The 18,452-nt window shown below is 54.5% G+C and overlaps 1 protein-coding gene across 6 annotated transcripts in view; it reads right to left on the bottom strand.

The window, feature by feature from the left end:
* Positions 1-18,452, bottom strand: part of NFIC (nuclear factor I C) — a 107,033-nt gene that overhangs the window by 29,431 nt on the left and 59,150 nt on the right. For all 6 annotated transcript variants that reach the window (XM_063801003.1, XM_054673862.2, XM_016937039.4 and 3 more), the window contains exons 3-6: positions 13,007-13,078; positions 4,705-4,779; positions 3,897-4,020; positions 3,096-3,220 (exon numbers count right to left, since the gene is read on the bottom strand). In XM_063801003.1, the coding sequence (XP_063657073.1) occupies positions 3,096-3,220; positions 3,897-4,020; positions 4,705-4,779; positions 13,007-13,078 (396 nt within the window). The remainder of the gene's footprint in view (positions 1-3,095; positions 3,221-3,896; positions 4,021-4,704; positions 4,780-13,006; positions 13,079-18,452) is intronic.

The raw sequence follows: 18,452 nt of genomic DNA, 5'->3' as shown, positions 1-18,452 counted from the left end.
CTGCGGATAAATCCACTTAAATCATCCCGGTTGTAGCTTAGCCGCGAATTAATAATAAACCCGGCTCTCACGGCCCAAGTGCGTGCTTTACGTTAAGTCCAGCCCTGGGTGTTAAAATTCTTCTGGTGTTTGGCCGGGCGCGGTGGCTCACGCCTGTAATCCCAGCACTTTGGGAGGCCGAGGCGGGCGGATCACGAGGTCAGGAGATCGAGACCATCCTGGCTAACACGGTGAAACCCCGTCTCTACTAAAAATACAAAAAAATTAGCCGGGCATGGTGGTGGGCGCCTGTAGTCCCAGCTATTCGGGAGGCTGAGGCAGGAGAATGGCATGAACCCAGGAGGCGGAGCTTGCAGTGAGCCGAGATTGCACCACTGCACACCAGCCTGGGCGACAGAGCAAGACTCTGACCAAAAAAAAAAAAAAAAAATTCTTCCAGTGTTTTCTCTTCACTGGGATATCAAGGTAGAGTTTTTTGAGATGGAGTTTCGCTCTTGTTGCCCAGGCTGGAGTGTAATGGCACAATCTCGGCTCACTGCACCCTCCACCTCCTGGGTTCAAGTGATTATCCTGCCTCAGCCTCCCGGGTAGCTGGGATTACAGGTGCCCACCACCACACCCGGCTAATTTTGTGTTTTTAGTAATGATGGGGTTTCCCCCTGTTGGCCAGGCTGGTCTCGAACTCCTGACCTCAGGTGATCTGCCTGCCTCGGCCTCCCAAAGTGCTGGGATTACAGGTGAGCCTCTTTTTTTTTTTTTTTTTTTTGAGACAGGGTCTTTCTCTGTTGCCCTGGATGGAGTGCAGTGGTATGATCATAGCTCAGGGCAGCTTTGACCTCCCGTCTTGAGCAATCCTCCCACCTCAGCCTCCCAAGGAGCTGGGACTACAGGTGTATGCCACTATGTGATGTTATTTTTTTTTTTTTTAAGTAGAGATGGGATCTTGCCACATTGCTAGGATTACAGTTGTAAGCCACTGCACCCGGCCAGCAACCTGATCGTATAGCAGAGGAAATTGAGGGGCAGAGAGGTTAAGGAACCTGCGAAATGTCACACAGCTGGAGAAGAGGAGAAGCCAGTTGCCCGAGCTCCTCACTGCTCTGTCAGCCTGATTCTCCTCCTTGGGGAAGGCCTCCCTTTTCTTCCAAGTTCTATCAGGGTCCTCTTGTTCCCCCTGACTGTCTTCTGTGCCTCCTCCTCTGGGCTGTAGTCACCTGGATAAAAACCCATCTCCCTCACTAGGCTGTTAGCCCCTGGAAGGTAGGGACAAGAGTGGGTTGGATCATCTCTGTGTCCCCAGGGCCTCAGGTAGGGCCAGCACACAGGAGGGCTTTACACTGAGGATGAAACCCTCAGGAGGGGGCCGGGTGCAGTGGCTCACGCCTGTAATCCCAGCGCTTTGGGAGGCCGAGATGGGCGGATCACGAGGTCAGGAGATCGAGACCATCCTGGCTAACACAGTGAAACCCCGTCTCTACTAAAAATAGAAAAAATTAGCCGGGCGTGGTAGTGGGTGCCTGTAGTCCCAGCTACTCGGGAGGCTGAGGCAGGAGAATGGCATGAACCCGGGAAGCGGAGCTTGCAGCGAGCTGAGAAGGCGCCACTGCACTGCAGCCTGGGCGACAGAGCAAGACTCTGTCTCAAAAAGAAAAAAAAAAAAAAAAAAAGAAACCCTCAGGAGGGAGTGAGTTTGCCATCCCCTGAGGTAATCAAGTGGAAGCTGCAGGAGCACAGACCTCCTCTGACATTCCCTGCTAGCTCTGCGATTCCCAATCACAGAGCAGAAGCTGGTGGGGGCTTCCTCTTTGTCCTCCCCCATTGCTACCACCTCTTTCCCCAGTGGAAGGGGTTGCCAGTGAGCAGCCAGGCAGAAAAGTCAGACTGAGCTCCAGAGACTCTGACATTTCCTCTCTCTTAAAATGTTTTCTTTTTGAGTTTTCTCAGTTGAAAGCTAGATTCTTTATTTTCCACCTTTCTCCTCTCCTAATAAATAGACTTAAAGCTACAATTTTTCCTCTCAGGGTTGCTTTGGCTCATCGCAGAGGTGGTCTTTCACTTTAAGTAGCGTGCAGTTTACATTCTGACAGCCTCATCAATTACAGAGTTAATGAGAAGTGACGGCTGGGTGTGGCGGCTCACGCCTGTAATCCCAGAACTTTGGGAGGCCGAGGCGGGCGAATCACCTGAGGTCGGGAGTTCGAGACCAGCCTGACCAACATGGTGAAACCCCGTCTGTACTAAAAATAGAAAAAATTAGCCGGGCATGGTGGTGCATGCCTGTAATCCCAGTTACTTGGGAGGCTGAGGTAGGAGAATTGCTTGAACCACGGAGGCTGAGGCTGCAGTGAGCGGAGATCGCGCCATTGCACTCCAGCCTGGGCAACAAGAGCGAAACTCCATCTGAAAAAAAAGAAAGAAAGAAAAGAAAGAAAGAAAAGAAAGAAAGAAAGAAAGAAAGAAAGAAAGAAAGAAAGAAAGAAAGAAAGAAAGAAAGACACCCCAGAGAGGACCCTTCTGAAGACAGAAAAGCAAGAGGATAAAATCTTCCTAGAAAACGACGCCACGGGAATGGAGACCCTACAGAAAGGAGACGAGTCTCCTGCAGAACCAGAAGATCCCATGGAGATGGGAACCTGGTTAAAAAAAAAAAGTAACTTCAAGAAGGACCCCAATGAGAAGGGATCCGGCATCTCAAGACCTTCTAGAGGGGAAGAGGACAAACAGGGTCCCTACAGACGAGGGATTCTATGACAGATCCCAGGAGGAGGCGACCTGTTGATCAGAGTCACTACTGAGTCCATCCTGCAGCTCGGGGGCCCCACAGAGATGTGGCACTCAGGGCCGGAGGGCAGGAGAGTCAGGCAGGGGACAGTCTCTGCCCTCCTTCGCCGCAGCGGAACCAAAGAGATCCGAGAACGCGAACCCGGACCGTACTTCCAGCCAAGCGCAGCTCGGGACTACAATTCCCAGGAGGCCCCGCGGCTCCAGGCCGGCTTCCTGCCCCGCGGCGCCCGCGCAGTGGCTGCCGGAAGACGTAGTTCCCGCCGCGGTAACTCAGACCGGAAGGCAGGCTCCGCCCCCGCCACCAGTCCTACCTCCTTCCATGTCCTCCGTCCAGTTGCGGCTGCTACTCGTGGGCGAGCTGGGCGAAGTGTAGTAATCGCCGCCAGGGCTCGTGTCCACGTCTTCCTCCATCGAGCCCGATTTGTGCCGCTTGCTCCTTATGGACGAGGGAAGGGGAGAGGGTGGTTACCAGGGAGACGCGGGGCGGGGGGCGCGACGGCGGGCTTTGCTACTTCCGGTCCTTAAGTGGGCGGGGCGAGGGAGGTAGTATCGCGAGACATCGCGGGAGCCGCGGGCGTTCAGCCCGTTCCCTACGAACGCCTGTTCCAACCTGTCCATTGCTTGGATGGGACACCCGGGCCAGAGGCAGGGAGGGACTCAGCAGAGGTCGGACACCAAGCTAGCATGGTGGAGACCAAAACCCAGGCAGCCTGGCTAATCCCCTGGCCACTTGTAGTCCTCAGAACTGCCTGTTAGGGGTATGATCCCATTTTATGGATGGGGAAACTGAGGCACACACAATGTGACCTGCTCGAGGTCACAAAGCATATCTCAGCAACAACCTGTGTCTGCATTCTTCTGGGTGGGGAGGGTCCTAAGGGCTGGCTGAGCCGGCAGGACTTGAGGCTGGGGGAGCCCACGGTGGGCTGTCAGGGCTAGGGGAAGAGGCACGTGGGGCTGGCTGGATTTTGAAGGATGAGTAGGAGTTTCTCAGGCCAGGTGAATCGTGAAAAGAGGTATTCCAGGGAGAGGAATGAGTCAGCTCGGCCCAGAGGGGATGGGTTGATGAATGGGGTCGTGAAATGCCCAGAGGTGGGGAGCTGGGTACTTACCCACTGGAGGAGGTGCTGGGCAGCGTTCTTCTGAGGCCAGTGCTGGCTGGGTTCAGGTCATATGCCAGGTGCCCCTGCAGCTCCCCCAGGGAGAAGTTGGGTCCTGTTCCGGTCACCACGGGTGCTGCAGAGGGTGACAGAGGAGAGTGAGGCAGGAAGCAGTGCCCAGTGCTGTGGTGTGCTTTAGAGAGGTAGGGAAAGCCACTGGGTGCAGTCCAAAGGGGGACCCCCTTCCCATATTGGCCCGGTTCCTAGGGTGGCTGAAACCAGTTTTATTCTATGGATCAGAGGACCAAGGCCATGGGGAGAGGCCAAGAGGACACTGTGAGGCAGAGGCGTAGCCAAAGCTGGAGGCCCAGCTCTGCTGATCTGGACAGGGAAGGTGTCAGTCAGGGCTAAAGAAGGACAGCGCCCAGGACTCGCCGGGGTGGGATTCAGACGGTGTGTGATGGAATGTGCTGGGTCCCCAGCAGGTCAGTGGGGAAAGCAAGGGGACAGGAGGAGCAGGGTCCTTTGGGGTCTCCTGGGACAGGACAGTTGAGGCCCCAGGGAGGAGGAGGGATGCTGGGGCAGAAGGTTCCTTAGTTGCCATCCAGCATTTAGACTCTGTTTCCTGGAGAGGTGGCAGGGAGCCGTGACCTTGCGCTCTGGGAAGGGCCTGGCCACCTCCCTTTCTAGGAATCTTGGCTTAGTGACACAGGGGGTTGTCTGGAAAGGACAAGGAGTAGGGTGAGGGGGGTGGGCTCTTTCCTCCCTGCGGCCCCCTCCCCTCTCCAAGACCCAGCTCGGGGCTGACGGGAACACTCACTCCGGGACACTTGGATGAGCTCAGTGACGCTGAACACGCCGGAGGTGACAAAGCTCTCCTGGAAGTCGGTCGTGTCTGGAACAGGAAGACAGCGGGGTCAGTAGGCTGAGCTGGGCCTGTTTCCCTTCCCCACACTCCAGGGCTGCCTGGACTCCTGGGGGCTGGCCCGAGCCTGGGCGTTCCCCCTGTCCATCCCATGCTGTGGGGGAATGACAGCTCCAGTCTGATGGGGAAGGCCCTGTGGGGGGTCCTTGTCCAGTGTGGGCCTTTACACAGCCTTCATCCGGGTTCCCCCATGCTGTGGAATGCTGCATTCAAGTGAAAAGCAGGCCGGGCACAGTGGCTCATGCCTGTAATCCCAGCACTGTGGGAGGCCGAGGCAGGAGGATTGCTTGAGCTCAGGACTTCAAGACCAGCCTGGGGAACACAGTGAGACCCCATCTCTATAAAAAGTGTTAAAATTAGCCAGGTGTTGTGGTCTGTGCCTGTAGTCCCAGCTACTCAGGAGGCTGAGGCTGGAGGATCACTTGAGCCTGGGAGGTGGAGGCCGCAATGAACCATTGTTGTGCCACTGCACTCCAGCCTGGGAAACAGCGACACCCTCTCTTAAAAAACGAGTGGAGCCGGGTGTGGTGGCTCACGTCTGTAATCCCAGCACTTTGGGAGGCTGAGGCAGGAGGATCACAGGTCAGGAGATTGAGACCATCCTGGCTAACACAGTGAAACCCTGTCTCTACTGAAAATACCAAAATTAGCCCGGTGTGGTGGCGGGCACCTGTAGTCCCAGCTACCTGGGAGGCTGAGGCAGGAGAATGGTGTGAACCCGAGAGGTGGAGCTTGCAGTGAGCCGAGATTGCGCCACTGCACTCCATCCAGCCTGGGCAACAGAGCAAGACTCCGTCTCAAAAAAAAAAAAAGAGCGGAAAGCGGAGGCCTCGGCTCACATCGGCTCCATCACCTGCCTCGGTGTGTGATCTGGGGCAGGTCACTTTCCCTCTCTCAGCCTCCAAGTTTCCCTAATGCAAAAGTGAAACCATCAATCCCATCATCGGGATTGTCGTGAGATCTGTATCCAACTGCCTGGGAGGGGCAGCTGGCTTGCTTTGCACACTGTCACCCTTCGAGATACTCTGGCTTCTTGTTCTTCTCCCCTTCAGACTAGGAGGTCCGTGTGGGCAGGGATGTCTGTCTGCCCCGACCCTGCAGTGTCCTTCGTGCCTAGACCAAAGCTTGGCACCCAGCAATGGGTCAGTTAAAATGGGGGGTTGAATGGGGGGCCCACAAGCCGCAGTTAAATCCCCCAGTGTCCCCAGCATTGCTCCTACCTAATATCAAAGGAAGGGAGACTGTCCTCTCGACTGGAGTGGTTTGGACCCATTTCACAGATTTGGAAATCGAAGTTGTCCCCGAGAGGTCGGGAGCCTTGGCCAACCTCAGACAGCTTGGGGACAGCCCTGTCCTGCCCTCGGACGCCTTTGTAGGAGGGATTCATGGACTCAACAGGCGTTTACTAAGCATCCACAGTGTCTGATTCTGAGCTGGGCCCCGGCACAGCAGGAGATGATACAGACTGAAGCAGTTGCCCCCGTGAGACTCAAAGTCCAGTGTGAGCGACAGACAGCAGCCAAGATTAATAGGTCAGCAAAAGTCCACGAGTGTTCCTAGCAGCACTGTTCACCACAGCTCAAACTGGAAAGCCACCCAAATGTCCCTTCAAAAGATGAAGAGATAAACACAGCGTGGTCTAGCCACACACTGGAATAGGACTCAGCCGTGAAAAGGATGCAGGGCGTGGTGGCTCATGCCTGTAATCCCGGCACTTTGGGAAGCTGAGGTGGGTGGATCTCGTGAGCTCAGGAGTTTGAGATCAGCCCGGGCAACATGGTGAAACCCTGTGTCTACAAAAAATACGAAAATTAGCTGGGTATGGTGGCTTGTGCCTGTAGTCCCAGCACTTTGGGAAGCTGAGGCAGGTGGATCACTTGAGCCCCAGAGTTTGAGACGGGCCTGGGCAACATGGCGAAACCCCATCCTTACAAAAAGTACAAAAATTAGCTGGGCGTGGTGGTGCACACCTGTAGTCCCAGCTACTTGGGAGGCCGAGGCGGGAGGATCGCTCGAGCCCTGGAGGTTGAGGCTGCAGTGAGCTATGATTGCACCACTGCACTCCAGCCTCGGGGACAGAGCAAGACCCTGTCTCAAAAAAAAAGAAGAAGGAAAAGAAAAAGAATGAGGCCTTGGGCTGGGCGCAGTAGTGGTAGCTCACACCTGTAATCCCAGCACTTTGGGAGGCTGAGGCGGGTGGATCACCTGAGCTCAGGGGTTCAAGACCAGCCTGGCCAACATGGTGAAACCCCATCTCTACTAAAAATACAAAAATTAGCCGGGCATGGTGGCGGGCACCTGTAGTCCCAGCTACAGACCGAGATCGCGACATTGCACTCCAGCCTGGGCATCAGAGTGAGACTTCATCTCAAAACCAGTAAATAAATAAAAATAAAAGAACGAGGCTCTGACAGGCTACAACATGGATGCACCTTGAGGACATCACTCAGTGAGGGACGCCAGAGACAAAAGGCCACACAGTGTGTGATGCCATTTCTTTCTTTCTTTCTTTCTCTCTCTCTCTCTCTCTCTCTCTCTCTCTTTCTTTCTTTCTTTTCTTTTTTGAGACGGAGTCTCACTCTGTCGCCCAGGCTGGAGTGCAGTGGCGCAATCTTGGCTCACTGCAACCTATGCCTCCCAGGTTCAAGCGATTCTCCTGTCTCAGCCTCCCAAGTAGCTGGGATTACAGGTACCTGCCACAGTGCCTGTCTAAATTTTGGATTTTTAATAGAGACGGGGTTTCACCATCTTGGTCCGGCGGGTCTCGAACTCCTGACCTCATGATCCACCCACCTTGGCCTCCCAAAGTGCTGGGATTACAGGCGTGAGCCATTTCTCTGAAATGTCCAGGACAGGCCAAGCCACAGAGACAGGAAGGGGATGCGTGGGCACCAGGGCTGGGAGAGGAGACAGGGAGTGGCGGCTGATGGGGATGGGGTTTCTTTTAGGGGGGATGAAATGTTCTGGAATTAGGCCAGGCTCGGCGGCTCACATCTGTAATCCCAGCACTTTGGAAGGCTGAGGCAAGAGAATCACTTAAGGTCAAGAGTTCGAGACCAGCCTGGCCAACATGATGAAACTCCATCTCTACTGAAAATACAAAAAATGAGCCGGGTGTGGTGGCGTGTGCCTATGATCCCAGCTACTTGGGAGGCTGAGCCATGAGAATTGCTTGAACCAGGAAGGTGGAGGTTGCAGTGAGCCGAGATTGCGCCACTGCACTCCAGCCTGGGGGTAAAAAAAAAAAAAAAAAAAAGGTTCTGGAATTAGATAGAGGTGAATGTACTTAGTGCACTTTGACTTGGACACTTAAAAATGGCTAAAATGATACATTGTACATCATGCACATTTTACTACAAATTAAAAGCTCATTAAGTCAAATGCGAGGTCCATCAGCCTGTGGTAAGGCAGGCGGCTGGTGGGGAACTAGCTAGGGTGGGAAGGGAGGCTATTTTACACCCAGGGCTCAGAGAAAGCCTGACCGAGATGGTGGCATTTTACAGACCTCAAGATGAGACTGGATAAGAGGAAGGAACTTGTTAAAATCTGCAAAGCTCTGAGAACAGCGCCTGGCAACCGCCCCGTGACTGTTGGCTTCTCCAATGGGGATGATGTTTCATCACCTCCCTGAGGGCCACGATGTTCCCGGCACTGGGAACAGCCCGTGCAAAGGCCTCCGGGTAGAAATGCACTTGGCAAGTTGCAGGCCAGCAGGGTTGGAGTGGAAAGAGCCAGAGAGCCTGGTCGGTTTGGAGGTGGGACAGGCTCTTGGCTTTTGGGTGGCGGTGGGAGCAGTTCCTCTCCCGGCCCCCAGGGGGCAGCACGGGCTGCAGGGAGCTCAGGGCTGTGTCCAGTTCTGCAGACCCAAACCCCCGCCAGTCCCCCTGTTACAATCTTTCTTTTTTAGAGACAGAGTTTTGCTCTGTTGCCCAGGCTCGAGTGCAGCGGTGCAATCATAGCTCACTGCAGCCTCGAACTCCTGGGCTGAAGTGATGCTCCTGCCTCAGCCTCCCAAGTAGCTGGGACTACAGGCAGGCATCACCACCCTTGGCTAATTTTTGTATTATTATTATTACTTTTTGTAGAGATAGGGTCTTGCTATGTTACCCAGGCTGGTCTCAAACTCCTGGGCTCAAGCGATCCTCCCACCTCAGCCTTCCAAGTAGCTGGGATTACAGGCATGCACCTCCATGCTTGGCTAATGTGTGTGTGTGTGTGTGTGTGTATGTATATATATATATATATATATTTTTTTTTTTTTTTTTTGGGTAGAGATAGGGTCTTGCTATATTACCCAGGCTGGTCTTGAACTCCTGGGCTCAAGCGATCCTCCCGCTTCAGCCTCCCAAAGTGCTGGGATTGCAGGCGTGAGCCACCGCACCCGGCCCCCTGTTACAGTCATTTGCTGAGTGAACGCAGTGAACCAACCCTGCCTCGCGCTGGGAGGTTCAGGGCCACGCATTCTGAAGAGGACAGAGCGGTGGCCCCCGAGCGTCCAGGAGAAGTGGCCAGAGCCATTTCCTGCTGACCCAGCTGGCCAGCTGGTGTCAGCACGCCCCCTCCGCCTCCCCCCACCGGGGTTTCCTGTTTGTGCAGCGCCTGCTCAGCTCCATCTCTGGGGGACTCCCTGGCGAGCTGGGAGGACGTGATTTCCTCTACCAGACGCCCAAGCTCCCCAGGGGACCAGGCCAAGCGCCGCTGCCCCCACCTCCCTCCAACATCTGGCTTGGAGAGAGGCGTCTGGGGATCACAGGAGGCCGAGGAGGACCCGGGTCACAGACGGAGGAGTCACCGGGGGCCAGTGAGGAGTGGCCTCAGGCCTGTGAACCTCCGAGAACCTTCCAGGCTCCCTGTGCATGCCTGTTCCTGTCCTTCCAAGAAGGACGCCTCACCCACTCGCTTTCTCTTCCTTCCTTCTTTTCTTTTCCTTTTTTTTTTTTGAGACAGTCTCACTCTATCCCCCAGGCTGGAGTGCAGTGGCGTGATCTCGGCTCACTGCAACCTCCGCCTCCTGGGTTCAAGCAATTCTCCTGCGTCAGCCTCCCGTGTCCTCCTAGTACAGATGGGGTTTCGCCATGTTGGCCAGGCTGGTCTTGAACTCCTGACCTCAGGTCATCCACCTGACTCGGCCTCCCAAAGTACTGGGATTACAGGTGTAAGCCACTGCGCCCTGGCCCCTTCCTTCTTTTTCTTTTTTTTGAGACGGAGTTTTTACTCTTGTTGCCCAGGCTAGAGTGCAATGGCGCGATCTCAGCTCACTGCAACCTCTGTCTCCCGGGTTCAAGCAATTCTCCTGCCTCAGCCTCTCGGGTAGCTGGGATTACAGGCATGTGCCTCCACGCCTGGCTAATTTTTGTATATTCAGTAGAGACAGGGTTTCTCCATGTTGATCAGGCAAGTCTCAAACTCCTGACCTCAGGTGATCCACCCACCTCAGCCTCCCAAAGTGCTGGGATTACAGGCGTAAGCCCCCGCACCCGGCCCTTCTTTTTCTCTCTCTCTTTCTTTTCTTTCTTTCTTTCCTTCTTTCTTCTTCTTCTTTTTTTTTTTTTTTTTTTTTGACAGAGTCTCACTGTGTCGCCCAGGGTGCACAATCTCGGCTCACCACAACCTCTGCCTCCTGGGTTCAAGCGATTCTCCTGCCTCAGCCTCCCGACTAGCTGGGATTATAGGTGTGTGCCAACATGCCCGACTAATTTTTGTATTTTTAGTAGAGACAGGGTTTCACCATGTTGGTCAGGCTGGTCTCGAACTCCTGACCTCAGGTGATCCACCTGCCTTGGCCTCCCAAAGTGCTGGGATTACAGGCGTGAGCCACCGCACTCGGCCCCTTCCTTCTTTTTCATCTCTCCTCCTTCCTCTCCCCATATATCCTCTCTTGTCTTCTTCTCTCTGCTTCATCCCTCCCTCTCTCCTTCTTTTCTTTCTACAAGTATTTATTGAGCACCCACTCTGCATCAGGCCCCATTCTAAGCCCTGAGGGCACAACAGAGATCTAGACAGACAAAGCCTCTGCCCTGGAGGAGGTGACATTCCACGGGGGAGATGAGCAGACACCCGTGCAGTCACTAAACAACTAAGCAAATCCATAGGCAATCACTAACTTCCTCTGAAGGAAAGAAAACAGAGGGCTGAGACTGAGGGTAGCCAGGCTGGGCGCGGTGGCTCATGCCTGTAATCCCAGCACTTTGGGAGGCCGAGGCGGGTGGATCACAGGGTCAGGAGATCGAGACCATCCTGGCTAACACGGTGAAACCCGTCTCTACTAAAAGTACAAAAAAGTAGCCGGGTGTGGTGGTGGGCGCCTGTAGTCCCAGCTACTCAGGAGGTTGAGGCAGGAGAATGGCGTGAACCTTGGAGGCGGGACTGGCAGTGAGCCAAGATTGCGCCATTGCACTCTAGCCTGGGCGACAGAGCCAGACTCTGTCTCAAAAAAAAAAAAAAAAAAAAAAAAAAGAAAAGATTGAGGGTAGCCAGAGGCTGCTTATGCTGAAGGGGTTTAGGGTAGGCCTCTCTGAGAAGGGGGCATTTGAGCTGAGACCAGGGGAGATCTGGAGAGAACAAGCGAGCAGTTAGTTGGCTGTTTAGACAGAGGTAACAGAATGTGCAGTGGCCCTGAGGCAGGACTGGGTCTGGTGCACTGGAGGAATGGCGAGGAGGTCTGTGTGGCTGGGAGTGGACGACGGGGAGAGAGGGAGGAGGGGAGGACAGGGCAGGGATGGGACAGGTTGTGCAGGGCCTTGTGGGCCACAGGGAGGACCTGGGCTTTTACCCCAGGAGAGGTGGGAGCCGTGGATGGCTGTGCGCAGAGGAGGGACGGGCCCTGACTTGGGGGCTCACAGGCGTCCTTTGGCCATAGTGAGAAGGACAAATGGTGGGGGCCAAGGGCAGGAGCTGGGGGCTGGGATGGAAGTGACTGCTCTGGTCTAAGTGAGGTAAATTTTCCCACTTCCTATCCCTACAACATAGAATTACACTGTCCTACCCATCTATTAGACACCCCATGAGGGCTGGGTGTGGTGGCTCACACCTATGATCCCAGCACTTTGGGAAGCCAAGACAGGAGGATCACTTGAGCTCAGAAGTTTGAGACCAGTCTGAGCAACATAGTGAGACTCTGTCTCTACAAAAACATTTAAAAATTTTTTTAAAAAGCCAGGCGCGGTGGCTCATGCCTGTAATCCCAGTACTTCGGGAGGCCGAGGTGGGTGGATCACGAGGTCAGGAGTTTGAGACCAGCCTGGCCAACATGGTGAAACCCCATCTCTACTAAAAATACAAAAATTAGCCAGCCGTGGTGGCACACACCTGTAATCCCAGCTACTCAGGAGGCTGAGGCAGGAGAGTTGCTTGAACCCAGGAGATGGAGGATGCAGTGAGCCGAGATTGCGCCACTGCACTCTAGCCTGGGCGACAGAGTGATACGCCATCTCAAAAAAAAAAAAAAAAAAAAAAAGCCAGGCACGGTGGTGCACACCTGTAGTCCCAGCTACTTGCGAGGCTAAGGCAGGAGGATCGCTTGAGCCCAGCTGGTCCAGGCTGCAGTGAGCTAGGATGGTGTCACTGCACTCCAGCCTGGGCAGCAGCGTGAGACCGTTTCTAAGACAAACAAACAGGCCAGGCACAGTGGCTCATGCCTGTAATCCCAGCACTTTGGGAGGCCGAGGTAGGCGGATCACCTGAGGTCAGGAGTTCAAGACCGACCTGGCCAACATGGTGAAACCCCGTCTCTACTAAAAATACAAAAATTAGCCGGGTGTGGTGGCAGGCACCTGTAATCCCAGCTACTTGGGAGACTGAGGCAGGAGAATCACTTGAACCCGGGAAGCGGAGCTTGCAGTGAGCTGAGATTGTGCCACTGCACTCCAGCCTGGGTGACAGAGCGAGACTCCATCTCAAAATAAATAAATGAATGAAAACAAAACAAAACAAACAAAAACCCCCAAACGTCCCATGGGACTGTAGAACCCTCCGGGGTCTCCCATGGGGTGAGCACCTCAGAGCCCAGAAGCTGGGAGCTCAGAGTCGTGGGTTCCAACCCAGCTCCCTGGTAGCCCCTGGACAGGCCCCTTAACCTCTCCGAGCCTCAGTCTGCTCATCTGTAAAACGAGTGGTGCCAAGCAAATGATTCCCAAATAAAAGACGAGGACAGGGCTGTGCCCTCCGCCCTTCACCGCCACGCTGCCCCCAGACTCACCCAGTGTGATGGGCTTGCTGTCCTCCTGGTCAGAGCCCATCCCTGTCCGGGGACTGCCGCTTTGCTCTGCGTCTGCAAAGAGAGGGAAGAAACACTGGTGACGTCACAGAGACCCCACCCCAGGAGCAGATGAAGTGTTGATGCTGGTGGCCCCAGTCCTGGGCTGGGCCAGTGCTGTGGAGACAGACAGTGGCCCCGAAACACACCCAGGCCCTGGGGTCTCTCTTTGGGCCCTTCCCTTGGCTGCTGCCCTAGAGGGTCACAGACATCTGGCCAGGCACCCTGCAGACACCAGCTAGGCCCTGTGAGCGCCAGTGTACCCGTATGTTGGGTAAGCCCTCCGCTTCTGCAGGGGCGGCTCAGTCGTGGGTAAGAACTTAGACATCTGGAATCTTAACAGACTGATGTTCAAATCCCAGCTGTGCCGCTTTCTTGCTGTGCGACCCTGAGCAAGTCGCTTGCCTTCTCTGAGCCTCATCTGTAAAATGAAGTTCAGGCCGGGCACGGTGGCTCACGCCTGTAATCCCAGCACTTTGGGAGGCCAAGGGAGGCAGATCACCTGAGGTCAGGGTCAGGAGTTTGAGACCAGCCTGGCCAACATGGTGAAACTCCATCTCTACTAAAAGTACAAAAACTAGCCAGGTGTGGTGGTGCGCACCTGTAATCCCAGCTACTTGGGAGACTGAGACAGGAGAATCGCTTTAGCCTCGGAGGCGGAGGTTGCAGTGAGCCAGGATTGCACCACTGCAGTCCAGTCTGGGCGACTGGAGTTGGAGGCCAGCCTGAGCAACACAGCAAGTCCCCATCTCAGAAAATGAAATTAAGCAACAACAACAAAATAAAACAAAACGGCCAGGCACGGTGGCTCACACCTGTAATCCCAGCACTTTGGGAGGCCAAGGCAGGAAAATCACTTGAGGTCAGGAGTTGAAGACCAGCCTGGCTAACATGGCAAAACCCCATCTCTACTAAAAATATAAAAATTAGCCGGGCATGGTGGCACGCTCCTGGAATCCCAGCTACTCAGGAGGCTGAGTCAGGAGAATTGCTTGAACCCGGGAGGCAGAGGTTGCAGCAAGTGGAGATCATGCCTCGCACTCCAGTCTGGGCGACAAGAGCAAGGCTCCGTCTCAAAATAAATAAAATAAAATAAGTAAAACAAAATAAATAAAATAAAATGAGGTTCAGTCATTCAGCCCCGCCATAGCCCTATGCAGGAGGTCTATCACTATGTCCGTTTTGCAGATGGGGAAACTGAGGACCAGAGAGGTGAGTCCTGGAGACGTCACGTCCCTTAGCCTCAGCCTCTGCCCCTGTAGTCCCAGGGACCCGGCTGTTAGTCCTGGGTTGCCATTCAGGGACCCCAGAGAGAGGAGGCTGAGGGGTGGTCTCTGTGATGGCGACGACCCCACTGCCCGCCCGGCTTGGGTGCTCCCTCTGCCCCGGCGCCCGCCCCTCCATCTTATCTAAAAATAATTAGGTTCCTTGGCAGACGCGCAGGCAGACAGACGCTGAGCTCAGCGTTATCGGCTCTGGCAGCCTGGATGCAGGACGAGTCACATCCGCCCCCTCTGGAGCCCTGACCCCTCCACAGAGGGCTGAAGCTGGGGGGCAGGTGGACAAGCCCAGTCAGGCAGACCCCCTCCCCAGCCCCACCCATGGATCACCCAGGTCAAAGACGAAGGTGGCAGGAACCAACGTCGAAAGCCGCAGGAAGAGAATCACGCCCCTCCTGCCCACCCACCAGACCCCAAGGCCAGGACGCGATCGCTGTGTGACCTCAGGCAAGTCGCCTAACTGTCCTGAGCCTGTTTCTCATCTTCCACGTGGGCACAAACACTGCCCAGGCCTTAGCAGAGCTGGGAGGCAGTGAGGAGAGGATACTCCTGAAGCACTTGAGGGCATCTGGAGACCTCAATCACGAGAGAGTCCGCCCCGTTATTACTTTCTTCTATTTTATTTATTTATTTTTATTTTTTTGAGACAGGGTCTCACTCTGTCTCCCAGGCTGGAATGCAGTGGTGCGATCGCGGCTTGCTGTAACCTCCACCTCTCGGGTTCAAGTGATTCTCCCGCTTCAGCCTCCAGAGTAGCTGGGATTACAGGCGCACGTCATCACGCCTGGCTAATTTTTGTATTTTTAGTAGAGACGGAGTTTCACCATGTTGGTCAGGCTGGTCTTGAACTCCTGACCTCAAGTGATCCGCCCGCCTCGGCCTCCCAAAGTGCTGGGATGACAAGTGTGAGCCACCATGCCTGGCTGTATCCACTTCATAAACAAGGAAACCTGCAGGTCAGAACCACGAGCAATGTTCTCCCTCCCAGGCCCTGTGATGGGCTTTTTCACCAGGGTTATTTTATCCACAGTTTTGTGCTGGGATCAGACACCTGAGCCAAGTACTGTCTCCAAGACCCCCCAGGTCTTTGTGCTCCTGAGAAGGTCACTTTCCTTTTTTTTTTGAGACGTAGTCTCGCTCTGTCGCCCAGGCTGGAGTGCAGTGGCATGATCTCGGCTCACTGCAAGCTCCGTCTCCCGGGTTCACGCCATTCTCCTGCCTCAGTCTCCTGAGTAGCTGGGACTACAGGCGCCCGCCACCACGCCCGGCTAATTTTTTGAATTTTTAATAGAGACGGGGTTTCACCGTGTTAGCCAGGATGGTCTCGATCTCCTGACCTGGTGATCCGCCCGCCTCGGCCTCCCAAAGTGCTGGGATTACAGGCGTGAGCCACCGCGCCCGGCCTCACTTTCCTTTCAAGGCCTGAGTTTCTTCATCCGCAAAATGAGATGATGATTAAGCCAGGGGCAGTGGCACAGTGGCTCACGCCTGTAATCTCAGCACTTTGGGAGGCCGAAGCGGGAGGATCGCTTGAGGCCAGGAGTTCGAGACCAGCCAGGGCAACATAGTGAGACCCCGTTTTTACAAAAAATACAAAAAAACAGTCCAGGTGCAGTGGCTCACTCCTGTAATCCCAGCACTTTGGGAGGCCGAGGCGGGCAGATCACTTTGAGCTCAGGAGTTCGAGACCAGCCTGATCAACATGGTGAAACCCCGTCTCTACCAAAAATACAAAATTAGCCGGGCATGGTGGTGCATGCCTGTAATCCCAGCTACTCGGGAGGCTGAGGCAGGAGAATCGCTTGAACCCCGGAGGCGGAGGTTGCGGTGAGCCAAGATCGCGCCATTACTGCACTCCAGCCTGGGCAACAAGAGCAAAACTCCATCTCAACAAAAAAGAAAAAAAAATTAGCCGGGCATGGTAGCAGGCACCTGTAGTCCCAGCTACTCAGGAGGATCACTTGAGCCTGGGAGGTCAAGGGTGCAGTGAGCTGTGATCATGCCACTGCACTGCAGCCTGAGTGACAGAGCAAGACCTTGTTTTAAAAAAATAAATGGAGACCACTCTCAGGGATGCTGTGGGAATGATCAAAGCAATGATATTTCCTAGCGCACGGAGCCTCTGGAGTTAGCTTGGCGCTGTGCTAATGGCTATGCACACACCGTGTGTCCAGCACCCACTGATTGCCAAGACCAAGGATGCCATGAACAGCACAGGAGCAGGGCCCGGTGCCTCAGTTTCCTCGTCAGGAAACAGAGGAGCAGACAAGAGAAGCCCTTCCTCCAGCTAGGCTGCCCCAGCCGTGGCCATCTGGGCCGGACAGCAGCCGAAGGGAGTGTGCCCAGCTCGGCCCCAAGCCCTGCAGTCGATCCCAGGCTGGGGCAGCCAGCGGCCCCTCGGAGCTGGCCAGTTCCCTTTGGACTGTCTCAAGGCTGGGCACTGGTGGCCATGACGTTGGGAAGGACCCAGCCTGGGCAGCCGGCCGTCCGGGCTCCAGGCCGTGGGCACAGGACCCTCTTCCGGAACCAGAGCCCACACAGACTCAGCAGGCTGCAGTGCCCAGCTGGCGTCTCAGCAGGCCGCAGTGCCCAGCTGGCATCCGGGTGTTTCCCTGGGAAGGGAGAATGTTTCTTGGGCACCTAGTAAGTGTCAGGCCCCACGGTGGCTCCCAGCATGAGCTTGCGAATCGGGCAGCCAGGGAGCGGGGCCTCGGATGCATCCGCGCCTCACTCTTCGCATCTGTGAAATGGACACAACTATAGCATCCCCTCTTGGAAGCTGTTTATGAGGGACAAGATGGTAATGAATGAAACATTGGCTGGGCGCGGTGGCTCACGCCTGTATTCCCAGCACTATGGGAGGCCAACGCGGGTAGATCACTTAAGGTCAGGAGTTCAAGACCATTCTGCCCAACATGGTGAAACCCCGTCTCCACTAAAAATACAAAAATTAGCTGGGCGTGGTGGTGGGCACCTGTAATCCCAGCTACTCGGGAGGCTGAGGCAGGAGAATCTCTTGAACTCGGGAGGCGGATTTTGCAGTGAGCCCAGATCGGGCCAATTGCACTCTAGTCTGGGCGACAGAGTGAGACTCCATCTCAAAAAAAAAAGGTGATGAATGAATTACTAATAAAACTCCCAGAACCATGGCTGCCATAGTGAGCGCTTCACCAGGCAGAGGGCAGCTTCACTACTATTGCTATTTGATTAATATCGCTATTGGTACTGTCTTTGATGGTGTTATTTTGTATCTTTTTTTTTATTTTTTTATTTTTTATTTTATTTTTTTTTGAGATGGAATCTCGCTCTTGTTCTCTTGTTGCCAGGACTGGAGTGCGGTGGCACGATCCAGCTCATTGCAATCTCCGCCTCCCGGGCTCAAGCAATTCCCAGCCTCCCAAGTAGCTGGGATTACAGGCACGCGCCACCACGCCCACACGCCTAGCTAATTTTTGTTGTATTTTTAGTAGAGATGGGGTTTCACCATGTTAGCCAGGCTGATCTCTTTTTCTTCTTCGTTTTTGAGACAGGATCTTGCTCTGTCACCTAGGCTGGAGTAAGGTGGCACAATCACGGCTCACTGCAGTCTTGAACTCCTGAGCTCAAGCCATCCTCCTGTCTGAGCTTCCCAAGTAGCTGGGGCCCCTGGTACACGCCACCACATCTGGCTAATTTTTGTATTATTTGTAGATACGGGTTTTCGCGATGATGCCCTAGCTGGTCTGGAAATCCTGGGCTCAAGCGATCCACTCTCTTTGGTCTCTCAAAGTGCTGGGATTACAGGTGTGAGCTACCACGTCCAGCCTCTTTTCTTGCCTTATTGGTCTGGCAGAACTTCCAGTACAATGTTCAATAGAAATGGGGAAAGTGGTGTCCTTGTCTTGTTCCTGATCTCAGGAGAAAACATCCAGCCTCTCACCACTAAGTACGGGGTTAGCTGTGGGGTTTTGTAGCTCCCTTTCTTGGGTTAAGGAAGTTTTCTTCTTTTCCTATAGTCCTAGGAATTTATGTGTTTTTTAATTAAATTAAATTTTTTTTTTTGGAACGGAATCTCGCTCTGTCGCCCAGGCTGGAGTGCAATGGTGCGATCTCAGCTCGCTGCAGCCTCT

The sequence above is a fragment of the Pan troglodytes genome, chromosome 20 (assembly GCF_028858775.2).
Source record: "Pan troglodytes isolate AG18354 chromosome 20, NHGRI_mPanTro3-v2.0_pri, whole genome shotgun sequence".
NCBI lineage: Eukaryota > Metazoa > Chordata > Mammalia > Primates > Hominidae > Pan > Pan troglodytes.
Note: the sequence above shows the minus strand (reverse complement) of the source record. Positions and strands in the feature narration are given on the sequence as shown.